Source organism: Triticum dicoccoides, chromosome 6A, assembly GCF_002162155.2.
Source record: "Triticum dicoccoides isolate Atlit2015 ecotype Zavitan chromosome 6A, WEW_v2.0, whole genome shotgun sequence".
NCBI lineage: Eukaryota > Viridiplantae > Streptophyta > Magnoliopsida > Poales > Poaceae > Triticum > Triticum dicoccoides.
Genome location: NC_041390.1, coordinates 562,185,485 through 562,201,313, shown reverse-complemented (window position 1 = coordinate 562,201,313; position 15,829 = coordinate 562,185,485). Strand labels below are relative to the sequence as shown.

Below are 15,829 nucleotides of genomic sequence, written 5' to 3'. Positions count from 1 at the left end.
CTTCTTTTTGTGCAAACGAGGGGGGAATGATTTTTTCTTGAATCAATAAAAGCAAATTTACAAATTTCAGCACTCCTTAAACTTGATTTTAAAAATGTTAGACTAGAATTCAGTAAGTTAGTCAGGATCGACATCTACCAGCAACGCTTCAATTTGAGTTCAGATCAACAGCCCGCAGGCCAGCTAATTTGTTATCTAAAGAGTTGGGAGCAGGATCGCTGCTGCCTTGTATACGGTATACAAGATCATGCAGGCATTCTATGGTGGAATGTACTATGTCCAAGTGCATTACACCACTGTGATCTTGCTATGAGTTATGAAAATCAAAGCAGAGGATTGGATACTCTCTCTAATTGACAAACTGTCCCACTGTGAGTTAATTGAGGCATTAGTCACACCCTTTGGAGTACTCCCTCTAAAAAAAAAGTTAAGACCTTTTAGATCACTGGTAGTGAGTATATTATAAGTATATAATCTAAAGCCCTTTCTGGATGATGGGTTTTCCTGAAAGCTGTATGGCAGAGCTAGAGGTTCAACAGAAGACGAATATATGGCTGGTAGAGAGTGCACCGACTATTAATTGGATACCTCCGCCCCGAGGTTGGGTTAATATCAACGTCGATGCCGCCACAGGCAAGACTGAGTCTAAGAAGGTATTTGTTTCAGGGACTTATTGGTTTAGGGACTTAAAAAAATCCCTATAAGTTCCATCTAAACCAAACAGGAAGGACTTACAGTGATTGTTTGGATAACTAGTATTTGGAACCAGTTTTAGCTAAATCAGTTTTAGGAGTATTTTTAGGAAAACCAGTTTTAAGTTGTTGTTTTATTAAAACTAGTTTATAGAATACTTTGTTTGGACTGTCTCTTTTGGGTCATCCTCAACCTTGAGAAAGATTTCAAGCTGTTCACATGGGAGGCACCATGCCCAGCACGTCGACCACGACACATTCCGCAGCTCTCGACATGCCTATCACGAACATGGAGTTGGGCGTGCTTGATCACGTCATGTCCATCAAATTGCTGGCCGATGCAGGGCCTGGTGCATGTGACCGCCGGGGAACTCAGGCGCTACGTCATTGAGCTGCGCCGTGGTGGCCGTGAGCGCCGAGGAGACGGAGGCCATGACAGAGACGCACAACGTGCTGCGTGGGAAGGTGCTGCGCGCGCCGCGCGGGCGACGTGACGAAGGTTGCACTGTTCCTTGCGTTTGACCAGGCCGGGACGCCGGTGGCGACAAGCTGGTCTTCGGCGGCGTCACCACCGCCATCAACCCTACCGTGCTGCTCTCTGTCGGCCTCGTCTTCAGCTGATCTACGCGACGCAAAAGAGCGCGCGAGGTAGGTGTTCTCAAGGCTGAACGGCGTGGGCACGGGACAGAGCTGGACTGCTCGAGTAGCCGCTCCTTGAGGAGGTCCCAGGCCGTCGCTTGCCCCACCTGCTGCTTCACTGACGGTAAGAATGGTGGGCTCGCCGGCGGCACCAACTTGCTGGATTTGCTCACCTCGTTGACGGATGACGGTCGAGCGAGCAGCAGCCGGGGCACTCACACCAGCACCTGGAATCGGAATGCGACCTTGTTGTACTGGACGCTGCACGCCGTCGTTTCCAGCAAAGCCATGTACATCTCGTCTCGTCACACACACGACGACCGCAGCGGCGCCGAGCACTCCCACGGTCACAGGAGAAACGCGGTCGTCGTCCTCGCTGAGGAGCAGTCAGGGCACCTGGAACGGGGCTAACCTTGCCCTAGTAGACGTACTTGAACGCTACCCACCGGCGCATGTCTCATGGAAGCTAGAGTCTGATTGAAACGAACGATAAGCTAAACTGGTTTGTAGAAAAACGAGTATTAGTCGTTTTTCCAAATACTCGTTTTCCTGGTTTATGGGAAACCAAGTTTTCCTTATCCTGAGATTTGTTGGATCAACCAAACATAGTTTTAGGCGGTTAGAATCCTGAACGTGAATAGTGAAAACAGGTTTGGCATAAATCCCGTATCCAAACAACCCCTAGGGACTTAAAAGGGCATTTGGGACTTATGAAATAAGACTCTCAAGAAGGGACTTATAGTTGTAATGTGGTCTTTTAGTCCATGTTAAGTCTCAGGAATCAAACAGGTAGGGGCTTTTTAGGGATTTGAGACTTATAAGTTGAGACTAAAAAAAGTCCTAGGACTTCTGAACCAAACATGGCCTAAGGGCGTGTTTGATAGGTTGTATTTTGGAGTCTCTGCGTCTATGACTTAGTTGGGCGAGTAAATACAGGCCAAAAACAATGTTGTACATATTGTTTGGTAGCCTGCATGTGTGACGATCGCCCATATTTATGGATCTCCAAGAGTCGCCTCAAGGGACATGAATTTTTCTGTTAATGTTGGCAGTCAGGCCCGCCAATGACATGAATTTCATACTGCCCGACGAGGTACATGCGTCGGCGCAAGTACACAAGATATTACATAAAGAAAAAGCTACTCCCTCCGGTTCCAATTAAACGACGCAGCCTACATACAGTGTCCATTTTGCATTGTATAGAGGAGGTCGCCTCAATTAAATTCAGATCGAAATGTTCATTTTGCATTGTATGGTTGTTGTGTATCTGGTTTCTACGAATTCTGGTAAAGCCAGACAAGTCATTTTCAAAACAGAGGAACCATGACGCTCCACCTGTACTACCACCACAACCACTATTCACGCCATTGTATTCTGGCACAATGAATGAATGAATGAATTCCAGCATATTCGAGAGGCCAATCGAACCGTACGCTGATTTATACAGATCCCAAAACCAACATCATTAATTTCCAAAAGCAAAGACGGAGAAAAGGAGAGCCGGGGGTCCGGCCAAAGCCAAAGAGCGCAACGAGAAGCACGGGCGCGGGGCCGAGGAAAGCGGCGCCTGCTGTGTTTCCAGCGGCAAAGACAAACCAGCACCGGCACTGCACTACACACTCTCAGTGTGGACCGTGGAGCACACGGCTGTGCGTCAGCGAGGCAGCCAGCCCACCACCCCTCATCCTCCCCGGGAGCTCGCCGAAACCTCAAACCCCAGAAACCAGCTGGTCGCCCTCCACAGAAAAGAAAAAGAAAAAAGCAGTGTTGAGTGAGAGAGAGAGAGGAAAGCATGGAGGTCCTCGTCTCCACAACCGCGGCCTCCGCTCCCTTATCCTCGGCCCGCGTCCACCGCCGGCCGCTCCCTGCCTCCGTGACCTTCCGCGCCCCGGCCCGACGAGGCTGGCGCTGCCGCTCCGCCGCGCCGACCAGGCCTGACCCGGTGCCGTCCGAGGAGCCCGCGTCGGCGTCGGGGTCCGCCACCACTACCGTCGTCACGGACAAGCCCGACGCGCCGGACGGGGAGGTCTCCGGTGGATTTGTGGAGGTGACGATGGAAGATGCGCCGGTGTCGTCGCCCGAGGCGGATGGCGGCGTGGACGACCTACTCGGCAAGGTTTACTCCTCCTTTGCTGCTTTGCTTCTATATATCTGTTTATTAGTACTCCCTCCGTCCGAAATTACTTGTCATCAAAATGGATGAAAATGAATGTATCTAGAACTAAAATACATCTAGATACATCAATTTCAATGACAAGTATTTCGGGACGGAGGGAGTATTTATTAGAGAGTAGAGGATATCCCCGCAAAAAAAAAAAAAAGAGAGTAGAGGATATGCAAGCTTCAGGGCCACTCCTACGTTTGGAAACATGGACAGAATTCAATATCGACCGCCATATTAACAACTGCAATTAGACGCCTCCCTTGGATTGCAATCTAGTATTCAGGAGCACACAAAAGTACAACATGGCTGTGCGAAAATGGCTATGCCGCCAACATGCAAATGTGATTTGAGAATCGCTAAGCTGGGTGGCTAGGATCTAATGCAAGATATGCCGAGATCTAGAGCTCCATTTGCACAAACTGTTATGAAGTTGCACTGTACTAATCAGACGCCACGCAAAATAACTTATATTCTGTTGCTGAAATACATTAACCTCAGTTTTCTACTTTCCAGATTGAACTTGATAAAGATATTATGTACCTTTGTATGTTCCTGAATACATTCTGCAGTCTTGGAACCAGTTGATTGCTATTTGTTGCTCACACAGTCACACTTACTTTGGGCCTGCTCATTTCAGTTGGACATCCAAGTGACACCCACTACTGTCATCCTCGGAGGCGGTGCTTTGATTGCTCTGTTGATCCTATCTAAAATCATTTCTGGAATTGATTCTGTTCCCCTGGTACGTGGTTATGCCATCGCTGGATAGATCTGTGTGTACTCAAAAACTTACTGCTCCACGTATGATAAACCATGCGAATTACCTGTTGCAGCTTCCAAATGTGCTGGAAATCGTAGGAACTGGCTACTCAGTCTGGTTCATCACACGGTACCTCCTCTTTAAGGTATGTTTCCAATTATATCATTACAGAACCAGTGTCAGTCATGCCTGGTGCGCGCGCTTAATGATCGGCTTTCACTATGCGCAGGAAAGCAGAGACGAACTGTTTGCGAAATTTGAAGATCTGAAAAACAATATCATTTGAGCAGGGGAAGAGTGATGATGCTTTAGCATACGTTTAGGCTTCACAGCCAGCTTATTATTTTAGGCCGTCTTCTTTTTTCAACTATTGCTGAAAGAAAGAAACAAGTTGTGTTGTAAGCTGTTTCCTCTCATCAATCAACTGTAATGAGAGATCTGAGTTTTACTAGTGTGCTTGCTCGAAACTCCCAATTGTGTTTGCTCACCCAGCGTTCATGATCCTGACTAGAAGCGCCAAAATGTTAAAATGTCGGATGGATTATTTGCTTCAGCACAGCAACCTTTTCACCCGTTTCTCCTAAGTCTTGTTGGCAAGATTTACAGTCACTCAGAACCATCTACAATGTTAAACCCTCCAAATTTGTTGGCAAAGTTCTGAGCTGAAAATGAGGCAGGGCGACAAAGTTTGAGGGCCTCATGATTTCTGGGGCTGGAGGGCCTGTACACTACGTGTCTAGATGTGTGCGAGAATATAGCCACATGATCAACCACCTTGTAAATTTTATCTGCTCCAATGTGAGCCCTCTCATCGTTGGTGCTTAGATAATTTATCACATGCATTCATACTCTTAAGATGTGCTTATGTACAACAGTACAGGTTAAATATAACCACTTCTTTGCCGCAAAAATAATAATAATATAACCACTTCTTGAGCATTGGTGCCCAATCAAGCACTCGAGCTTCAGAATAATAAGCACCAATGTACTACTCCCTCCGTTCCTAAATATAAGACTTTTTAGACATTTCAAATGGACTACAACATACGAATGTATGTAGACATACTTTAGAGTGTAGATTCATTTATTTTGCTCCATATGTAGTCACTTATTGAAATCTCTAAAAAGACTTACATTTGGGAACGGAGGGAGTATAAGGTAAGAGAAAACTGATTCATTTCACTGAGCATTTCTCCAAGTAAAAGATAAGTTACTTGGTGACCAATTATCACTCCTATAAGATACTCACTCCATAAACAAATAAAGACGTTTTAGTTCACTAGTGACCTAAAACGTCTTATATTTGTTTACAGAGGGAGTAAGTGAAAAGGAAAATACAATGCCAGGACTATAACCATATCTATTTTTCCCTTGTAAGGGAAGAAATTTGGGGAGTAAAGAACACAGCGGTAAACAGTAAGCATTTTCTGACATCCAACCACACTCAATGCTATGAGTAAAATGGCAAGGCATTCATGAACACAGATGCTTTCATTTCATAGGATGGGAACAGTGTTTCAGGAGCAAATGTGCAACATAGGGCATCTATGCCTCCTGCAACCTACAACAGACAATCAACAAATATAAATCATGTCTGTCGTAGGATGAAACGCTAAGCCCCCACCAGATGGTAGTACTGTGCTAAACTTTGTGAAGTAGGTGGGATTTTACAACTACACACATCAGCCACGAAAGCACATAGACGCAGACCCTTGTACCCCTGAAAAAGCTCACCACACCGAGTACCTTACACCAAGGCCATTGCATGTAAGTATTAAACCCTTGTGTCGGTTCAGGTAATCCTGAAAGTAAAAAAAAAATGTCACAAGAAGATTTGCGTGTGGTGGTGATGGTCAGGGGTGGGTGGGGTGGGGTGGGGTGGGGGGTACTCACCGCTGCATTCTGATCCTGAACGTATAAAACACCTTTCTTGTCATACTCCTGCCGTTTTACTGGATTGCTAAGAACTGTCAAAAACAAGAGATGTCATGAATGAAGCACCTGATGTATCATCCTTGTTTATCTCGGTTTCTAGATAGAAGGCTAAAGCAGATGCATCGTGGAAGAACATTCTTTAGCGAAAAAAATGGTTATATAAGAAACGTATTTTGACAGTCAGTGCAAAACCGCAAATAATTACATTGCGCAGTGATCAACAAATGATGGCCAGCTTTTACTACTAATGCATGCGACCACCCTCCAAGGTGTGCAACAAGTCTGGCTCAAATGTCATGACCAAATAAATCGTTTCCACTAGTTTCTTAGTATGATCTAAATGCATAGTTTGATGGCCTGTTTGCGTGAGGCAATGACTGACTTGCCCTAAATGGACGTAGATGAGTTCCAAGAGGTTGGCTAACTGGGGATATCTTTCACTGATTTAACACAGGATGATGTGCCCCCAAGCAAGTGCAAACTGTACAACACAGAACTATTTAGTCCCTAAACAAATTTATCGCAATTTGAAACCACGCTTGACATCTTCTAACTCACGAATGGTACCAAAATTATTCTTAGTCTTATGGCAGTCATATCGTAAAACTCCACCAGGTACTGCAAAATCCAGGTAATTCAGCAGCGTCTAAATTATAAAGGGACCAAATGAACTTCCCATGTAATCTAATGCAATGTTTAGGATTACTCGTAGATGAACTCTTGCGCATTAGTACACTATCACATTTGCTATGTTCCTAATAAATTTGGATATTAGAAGCAAGCAGAAAAGAAGGGGGCAAACTGCAAGTGATTAGATGATATGCTGCTTGCACATCATGATAAAACGGTTAAAATATTATGTAGATTCTCCGAGTTGAACATGAGGATACTGAATAACTTATCAACTACCAAAGCGCACCTTGGTATGCCTCATTAATGTCCTGAAATCTGGATGTTGCCTTTTCTTCATCTTGTTTCTTGTCAGGGTGCCATTTCTACAGGAGAAAATAGTAGATTGGTCACTACGGTGAAGGCGTCAATGCGAAATACAAAAGTAAAAATTCTATAATAGAAACCTAGAAGTAGTTGCATGATGAGCAAAAAAATTAAAGCAGTGTTTCTAGGTTAAGGTTTCCTTATTGAGATTGTAACTATTGACATCAATACAGTTTCAGGTAAGCGATTTCCGTCGCAGGATTTCAGACCGCACGCTTTACGAAGGGGAAAACATGTAGAATGGCGTGCTGGGGCAAACACTGACCAGCGCAAGACGGATGTAGCTCGACCTTATTGTCTCCTCCGACGCATCATAATCAACTTCCAGTATCTTGTAGTAATCCTGCACGCGAAAATTTCGCCGTCAGCAACCTCATCCAACAGAAAAAGATTAGGGACTCGATTGGCAGCAACAGCATTCCATGAACACGATCCGCCCCCCTAAATAAAAACGCATAATCCAACAACCCGAAAAGCGGCGGGGGTTCGCGCGGCCTGCCCTAGGGGAAACCAAGCCGGCGATGAATCGAAGGGGCAGAGGCGATTCCTCACCTTGGGCTTGGCGAAGAAGGAGAAGAAGTCGAAATCGACGGGGACCTCCTCGCCCGTCCGCGCCGCCTCGTCGCCGTCCTCCCACTCCCACAACATTCCCTCGCCTCCCCTCGCCGCCCTCGCGGGGATTACCTTCGCCGCGGGTGTGGATTCCCTGGTTCCTTCCTTCCTTCCTTCCGGGGAGGGCCGTGGCGGTCTGGCAGTCGTTGGATTTCGTGGGCTCGCCGCAGCCAGGGAAGGTTCTAGATTTTTTTTTCTTTTCTTTTCGCCGTCTATTTTCGTAGGGAAGACTGGAGCAGAATTTGACACGCCCGACGTGGCTCGCCAGAAGTTAGTTGGGCCTTGGCGGGCCTAGCATGGCGTGTGGATACAAGTCATCACCCATGTGATTGAGCCCATATCCAAAGCAGCATGGTGTGTAACCCCTCAAAAGAAAAGCACGGTGTGTCATATTTTTATGTCTAATTTTGACCATTGTTTTCACCGGCAAAATGTGATTTTTTTGAGAAATTTCCGGTCTATTCATCAATTGTCAAGGTAGTACCTAGAACACCAGAAGTAAGAATTACATCTAGGTCCGTAGACCACCTAGCAACGACTACAAGTACTCGAACGAGCCGAAGATGCGCCGCCGTCATCGCCCCTCCCTCATTGGAGCAGGGCAAATTTTGTTGTAGTAGACAGTCGAAAAGTTGTTGTGCTGAGACCCCATAGAAACAGCGCACTAGAACAACAACCGCCGCCGCCGATGAAGAGAAGCCTAGATCGAAATGGTCCAACCTGCAAACACATATACGTAGACGAACGAAGGCGGAATCCACCGAAGAAGAAGGCCAACCGATCCCACGAGATCCGTTGGAGATAAACCACCACATGCCCTCCAACGATGCTAGAAGCATTGTCAGGGCGGGGGCTAGACGGGGAGGACCTTATTTCATTTTCAAGAAGCCCCCGCCGCCTCGTCTTCCTGAGCATGGCACAAACTCTAGCAAAACTAAAAACGGAGCCTTCCCGCCGGCAAGGCCCGAAATCCACCGCAGATCCAAGGACCATAGGAGAAGAAGCGGACCGGTGGCGCGGCCGACAAGAGGCAAGGAAACCCTAACTCGGAGGTCGCATGGAGGGAAACTGTTTATCTCATCCGACAACAACAAAATGTGAGTTATGTGCCATAAAAAGTATGTCATTGGATGCACATTTCAAAGTACTTTTCTAATGATGTTTTTTGACATAAACCCATATTTGTTGACCAAAATTACAAGTCAAATTTTGACACGAAAAGCGGAATGACCTTGTATTGAAAAATGGAGGGAGTAGATAAAATCAGCCTTTACATGAGTTTTCTAAAAATAATAAATTATAGGCAAGTCTTTTAAGAAATCATTGTTGCCTTCCTTATGCTTCCACCATTGGCGCATTGCGACCAATCGTTGCATCTATGGGCCCATGTCTCACTGGAGCAATCTTGTTGTAACCCACAAGCTTTAAGAATCAGCGGTCGAGAAGTCAATGATTAAGACCAAAAGAAGATAGTGACCCACGATCGGGACAAATCGCTACCAAGGAGGGCGAGAAGACAGTCTCAACTACGACCAAACAAAATAGGGGCACAAATGTGTTGGAGAACGTAGTAATTTTAAAAATTTCATACGCACATGCAAGATCATGATGATGCATAGCAACGAAAGGGGAGAGTGACCGAAAGCGGAAGCGTTAGCACAACGCAGTTGATGTAGTCGTACGTCTTCATGATCCGACCGATCAAGTACCGAACGCACGTCACCTCCGAGTTCTGCACATGTTCAACTCGATGACGTCCCTCGAACTCCGATTCAACCGAGTGTTGAGGGAGAGTTTCATCAGCACGACGGCGTGGTGACGATGATGATGTTCTACCGACGCAGGGCTTCGCCTAAGCACCGCTATGATATTATCGAGGTGGATTATGGTGGAGGGGGGCACCGCACACGGCTAAGAGATCAAGAGATCAATTGTTGTGTCTTCAAGGGGTGCCCCTCTCCCCGTATATAAAGGAGTGGAGGTGGGAGAGGGCCGGCCCTCTCTATGGCGTACCCTAGGGGAGTCATACTCCCACCGGGAGTAGGATTCCCCTTTCCTAGTAGAACTAGGAGTCCTTCCAAGTAGTAGGAGTAGTAGACAAGGAAAGGGAAAAAGAGAAGAGAATGAAGGAGGGGGCGCCGCCCTTCCCCCTAGTCTAATTCGGACTAGGCCTTGGGGGGGCAGCCTCTCCTCTCTCTTTCCCCTAAAGCCCAATAAGGCCCATCTACTCCCCGGCGAATTCCCGTAACTCTCCGGTACTCCAAAAAATACCAGAATTACTCGAAACCTTTCCGATGTCTGAATATAGTCGTCCAATATATCGATCTTTACGTCTCGACCATTTCGAGACTCCTCTTCATGTCCCCGATCTCATCCGGGACTCCGAACTACCTTCGGTATATCAAAACACATAAACTCATAATATAACTAGCATCGAACTTTAAGCGTGCGGACCCTACGGGTTCAAGAACTATGTAGACATGACCGAGACATGTCTCCGGTCAATAACCAATAGCGGAACCTGGATGCTCATATTGGCTCCTACATATTCTACGAAGATCTTTATCGGTCAAACCGCATAACAACATACGTAGTTCCCTTTGTCATCGGTATGTTACTTGCCCGAGATTCGATCGTCGGTATCTCAATACCTAGTTAAATCTCTTTACCGGCAAGTCTCTTTACTCGTTCCGTAATACATCATCCTGCAACTAACTCATTAGTTGCAATGCTTGCAAGGCTTAAGTGATGTGTATTACCGAGTGGGCCCAGAGATACCTCTTTGACAATCGGAGTGACAAATCCTAATCTCGAAATACGCCAACCCAACAAGTACCTTCGGATACACCTGTAGAGAACCTTTATAATCACTCAGTTACGTTGTGACGTTTGGTAGCACACAAAGTGTTCCTCCGGTAAACGGGAGTTGCATAATCTCATAGTCATAGGAACATGTATAAGTCATTAAGAAAGCAATAGCAACAAACTAAACGATCAAGTGCTAAGCTAACGGAATGGGTCAAATTAATCACATCATTCTCCTAATGATGTGATCCCATTAATCAAATGACAACTCTTTGTCTATGGCTAGGAAACATAACCATCTTTGATCAACGAGCTAGTCAAGTAGAGGCATACTAGTGACACTCTGTTTGTCTATGTATACACACATGTATCATGTTTCCGGTTAATACAATTCTAGCATGAATAATAAACATTTATCATGATATAAGGAAATAAATAATAACTTTATTATTGCCTCTAGGGCATATTTCCTTCAGTCTCCCACTTGCACCAAAGTAAATAATCTAGTTCACATCTTTATGTGATTAGTTCACATCTCCATGTGACTAATACCCAAAGGGTTTACTAGAGTCTATAATCTAGTTCACATCGCTATGTGATTAACACCCAAAGAGTGATCATGTTTTGCTTGTGAGAGAAGTTTAGTCTACGGGTCTGCAACATTCAGATCTATATGTATTTTGCAAATTTCTATGTCTACAATGCTCTAAACGTAGCTACTCTAGCTAATTGCTCCCACTTTTAATATGTATCCAGATTGAGACTTAGAGTCATCTAGATCGATGTAAAATGCTTGCATCGACGTAAATCTTTACGACAAACTCTTTTATCACCTCCATAACCGAGAAATATTTCCTTAGTCTTATAAGGATAATTTTGACCGTTGTCCACTGATCTACTCCTAGATCACTATTGTACTCCCTTGCCAAAAAGATGCTAAGGTATACAATAGGACTGGTAAACAGCATAGCATACTTTATAGAACCTATGACTGAGGCATAGGGAATGACTTATAATTCTCTTTCTATTTTCTGTTGTGGTCAGGTTTTGAGTCTTTACTCAACTTCACACCTTGCAACACAGGCAAGAACTCCTTCTTTGACTGTTCCATTTTGAACTACTTCAAAATCTTGTGAAGGTATGTACTCATTGAAATAACTTATCAAGCGTCTTGATCTATCTCTATAGATCTTGATGCTCAATGTGTAAGCAGCTTCATCGAGGTCTTTCTTTGAAAAACTCCTTTCAAAAACTCCTTTATGCATTCCAGAAAATTCTACATTCTTTCCGATCAACAATATGTCATTCACACATACATATCGGAAATGTTGTAGTGCTCCCACTCACTTTCTTGTAAATACAGGCTTCACCGCAAGTCTGTACAAAACCATATACTTTGATCACTTTATCAAAGCATATATTCCAACTCCGAGATGCTTGCACCAGTCCATAGATGGATCACTGGAGCTTGCTCACTTTGTTAGCACCTTTAGGGTCGACAAAACCTTCTGGTTGCATCATATACAACTCTTATTTTTAAGAAATCCATGAAGAATACAGTTTTGACATCCATTTGCCAGATTTCATAAAATGCGGCAACTGCTAACATGATTCGGACAAACTTTTAAGCATCGATACGAGTGAGAAAATCTCATCGTAGTCAACACCTTGAACTTGTCGAAAACACTTTGCGACAATTCAAGTTTTGTAGATAGTAACTGTCGGTGTCAAAACCGGCGGATCTCGGGTAGGGGGTCCCGAACTGTGCGTCCAAGGCGGATGGTAACAGGAGGCAGGGGACACGATGTTTACCCAGGTTCGGGCCCTCTTGATGGAGGTAATACCCTACGTCCTGCTTGATTGTTCTTGATGATATGAGTATTACAAGAGTCGATCTACCACGAGATCAGAGAGGCTAAACACTAAAAGCTAGCCTATGGTATGATTGTATGTTGTCCTACGGACTAAAACCCTCCGGTTTATATAGACACCGGAGGGGGCTAGGGTTACACAAGGTCTGTTACAAAGGAGGAGATATACATATCCGTATTGCCTAGCTTGCCTTCCACTCCAAGTAGAGTCCCATCCGGACACGGGATGAAGTCTTCAATCTCGCATCTTCATAGTCCAACAGTCCGGCCAAAGGATATAGTCCGGCTGTCCGGAGACCCCCTAATCCAGGACTCCCTCAGTAGCCCATGAACCAGGCTTCAATGACGATGAGTCCGGCGCGCAGTATTGTCTTCGGCATTGCAAGGCGAGTTCCTCCTCCGAATACACCATGGAAGAGTTTGAATATGAGGATAGTGTCCGACCCTACAAAATAAGTTCCACATACCACCGTAGAGAGAATAATATTTCCACAAATCTAATCTGCTGACACGTTTTGACAACATGACATCACACCATGGCCCGGTTATTATTTGAACCGCTTTTCTCAACCAGCTCCGCACATATCGCGAGGCGGTTTTCTTGATACGTCTTGTCAAAGCAGAGATCATGTTCCCCTTATCACGAGATTCTCATCAATACGGGCGTGGGTAACCCAACCACGCCATCAATTACGGCGCCTGGGGAATAAGCGGTTTTTGCCAGGCAAGTGGGGAGACTCATCGCCTCCTCCGCCCTTATAAAGGGACAAAGATTTACTTTTTCACCCACGCCTTCTTCCTTCTCGCTTACCCATTCCCGCACACTTGATCTCTAGCGCCCAAGCTCGCATTCTTCTTCTCGAACCACTCCAATCATGTCCGGAGCAGGAGGCAAGACGGAGGAGAACATCAAAAAGTTACGGGAAGCCGGATACTTGGCTGCGGATATCACGCATCGGTTGCCAAATGCAGGGCAGATCGTCCCCACGCTCGAACCCCATGAGAGGGTAGTTTTTCTTACCCATTTCATCCGCGGACTGGGATTTCCTCTCCACCCGTTTGTCCGCGGGCTCATGTTCTACTACGAGCTGGATTTTCATGATCTGGCCCCCAATTTCATCCTCAACATCTCGACGTTTATCGTCGTGTGTGAGACCTTCCTCCGCATCAGGCCCCACTTCGGCCTATGGCTGAAAACCTTCAATGTCAAACCGAAGGTGGTGGGTGGATAGCAAGCAGAGTGCGGAGGCGCCATGGTGGGCAAGATGCCTAATGTCACCTGCCTCGAGGGCACCTACGTGGATACCATAAAGGGGTGGCAATCGGGGTGGTTCTACATCACCAAGCCGCGCGACTCCAACTGGGTGGCGGCCCCCAAATTTCGATCCGGAATCCCCACGCGGCTCACCTCCTGGAAAAAGAAGGGACTGTCCTAGGGTTCCGTGGAAGAGCTGACTGGACTCCAGACCTGCATCCAGAACATGACGAACAAGAAAATCAAGCTCGTCAACGTGGTCCAGGTTATGCTCTTCCGCCGGATCCTCCCGTGACAACGACGGGCATTTGTTTTGTGGGAGTTCGACTCGGCCAAGCACCAGACGCTGTGAGAGCTCTACGACATGACGCACGAGGACGTCTGGAGGGTGCTGTTCAAGGGCGCCGAGATGTCTCCCTCCCATACCGAGGACTATGGACTCAGCGCAAAGCGCCGCGCCCATCCGGTAGGCTTTTATATCTCTCAGGGTATTTATTCGCCCTGGTTTAGTTATGTGCTGGATCTAAGCTTTCATGTCATTAACAGGACAAGACAGAGACAGCGGAGTAGCTTGATTGCCCAGCCCCCTGCCCGAAGATCCTGCAGACGCTCTTCTAACGAAGATGCTGACTCCGGCACCTTACGAGGTGCCGGAAAAGAAGGCCAAGAAGAAGGCCACGGGGACCCAAAAGGGTCTCCGGCGCAAGGTTACATCAGGCTCATCGTCCGATGACTCCGACACGCACTCCTCCCACGGAAATGAGGAGGAGGAGAAAAGCTCTCCCCCCCAGCCGGGGGAGACAAGAAAAGGAAGGCCGACCCATCCTGGGAGGCCGAAGGGTCCAAGACGGGAAAGACCCTCCCTCCGGACTGTGCCACGACGACCGCCGACAGCGGCGACAAGTGGCTACCCAGGGACAAGCCCCTGGCGAAGTCGTAAGTGTCCGAACACCATATTGCTTCATGGTATGTTTTATTGTACTGCCTTTCCTCATGCCGAACATGATTATGCAGTCCGTCCCGAGCTCATCTCGATGTACCCTCGTCGAGCGGCTCTTTGGACTCGTCAGATATGAACAACGGTTTGATAACCCACAAGTATAGGGGATCGCAATAGTTTTCGATAAGTAAGAGTGTCGAACCCAATGAGGAGCTAAAGGTAGAACAAATATTCCCTCAAGTTCTATCGACCACCGATACAACTCTACGCACGCTTGACGTTCGCTTTACCTAGAACAAGTATGAAACTAGAAGTACTTTGTAGGTGTTGTTGGATAGGTTTGCAAGATAATAAAGAGCACGTAAATAAAAAGTAGGGGCTATTTAGATTAAGAAACAATAAAGTAAATATAGCGAGTGTGGAAAAGTGGTGGTAGGAGTTGTGAAATTGCCCCTAAGCAATCGACTACTTTACTAGACCGATAGCAAGTATTATGTGGGAGAGGCCACTACTAGCATGTCATCCCTGACTTGGAATTCTATGCACTTATGATTGGTACTATTAGCAAGCGTCTGCAACTACTAATGTTCATTAAGGTAAAACCCAACCATAGCATTAAGGTATATTGGTCCCCCTTCAATCCCGTATGCATCAATTTATATGCTAGGTTGAAGCTTCTGTCACTCTTGCCCTCCAATACATAGTCCTATCAACATACAACTAACCCTAGGGTGTGATCCACGCGCGCAATCATATGATGGGCACCAAAGGACAGCAACATAACCACAAGCAAATTAAATCAATCATAGCAATTCATCAACCACCGATAGGACAACGAAAATCTACTCAGACATCATAGGATGGCAACACATCATTGGATAATAATATGAAGCATAAAGAACCATGTTCAAGTAGAGAGTACAACGGGTTGCGGGAGAGTGGACCGCTGTAGATAGAGGGGGGAAGGTGATGGAGATGTTGGTGAAGATGGCGGAGGTGTTGGTGTAGATTGCGGTGATGATGATGATGGCCACGGCAGCGTTCCGGCGCCACCGGAAGAGAAGGGGAGAGGGGGCCCCTTCGTCTTCTTCTTCCTTGACCTCCTCCCTAGATGGGAGAAGGGTTTCCCCTCTGGTCCTTGGCCTCCATGGCATGGGAGG

At 46.3% G+C, this 15,829-nt stretch overlaps 2 protein-coding genes across 2 annotated transcripts; one reads left to right on the top strand and one right to left on the bottom strand.

Annotated features, from left to right (window-relative positions):
* Positions 1-2,989: 2,989 nt before the first annotated feature.
* LOC119317927 (protein CURVATURE THYLAKOID 1A, chloroplastic-like) lies at positions 2,990-4,729 on the top strand. Its single transcript, XM_037592432.1, has 4 exons — positions 2,990-3,447; positions 4,133-4,237; positions 4,329-4,400; positions 4,485-4,729. The coding sequence occupies exons 1-4, from the start codon at positions 3,124-3,126 to the stop codon at positions 4,539-4,541; spliced, it is 558 nt and encodes a 185-aa protein (XP_037448329.1). The 5' UTR covers positions 2,990-3,123; the 3' UTR covers positions 4,542-4,729.
* Positions 4,730-5,522: 793 nt separating this feature from the next.
* LOC119317926 (dnaJ homolog subfamily C member 5-like) lies at positions 5,523-7,971 on the bottom strand. The gene is made up of 6 exons (XM_037592431.1): positions 7,739-7,971; positions 7,452-7,529; positions 7,110-7,185; positions 6,149-6,222; positions 6,007-6,057; positions 5,523-5,816 (listed from the first exon to the last, which is right to left on the bottom strand). The coding sequence occupies exons 1-6, from the start codon at positions 7,832-7,834 to the stop codon at positions 5,706-5,708; spliced, it is 486 nt and encodes a 161-aa protein (XP_037448328.1). The 5' UTR covers positions 7,835-7,971; the 3' UTR covers positions 5,523-5,705.
* Between the last annotated feature and the right edge of the window lie 7,858 nt (positions 7,972-15,829).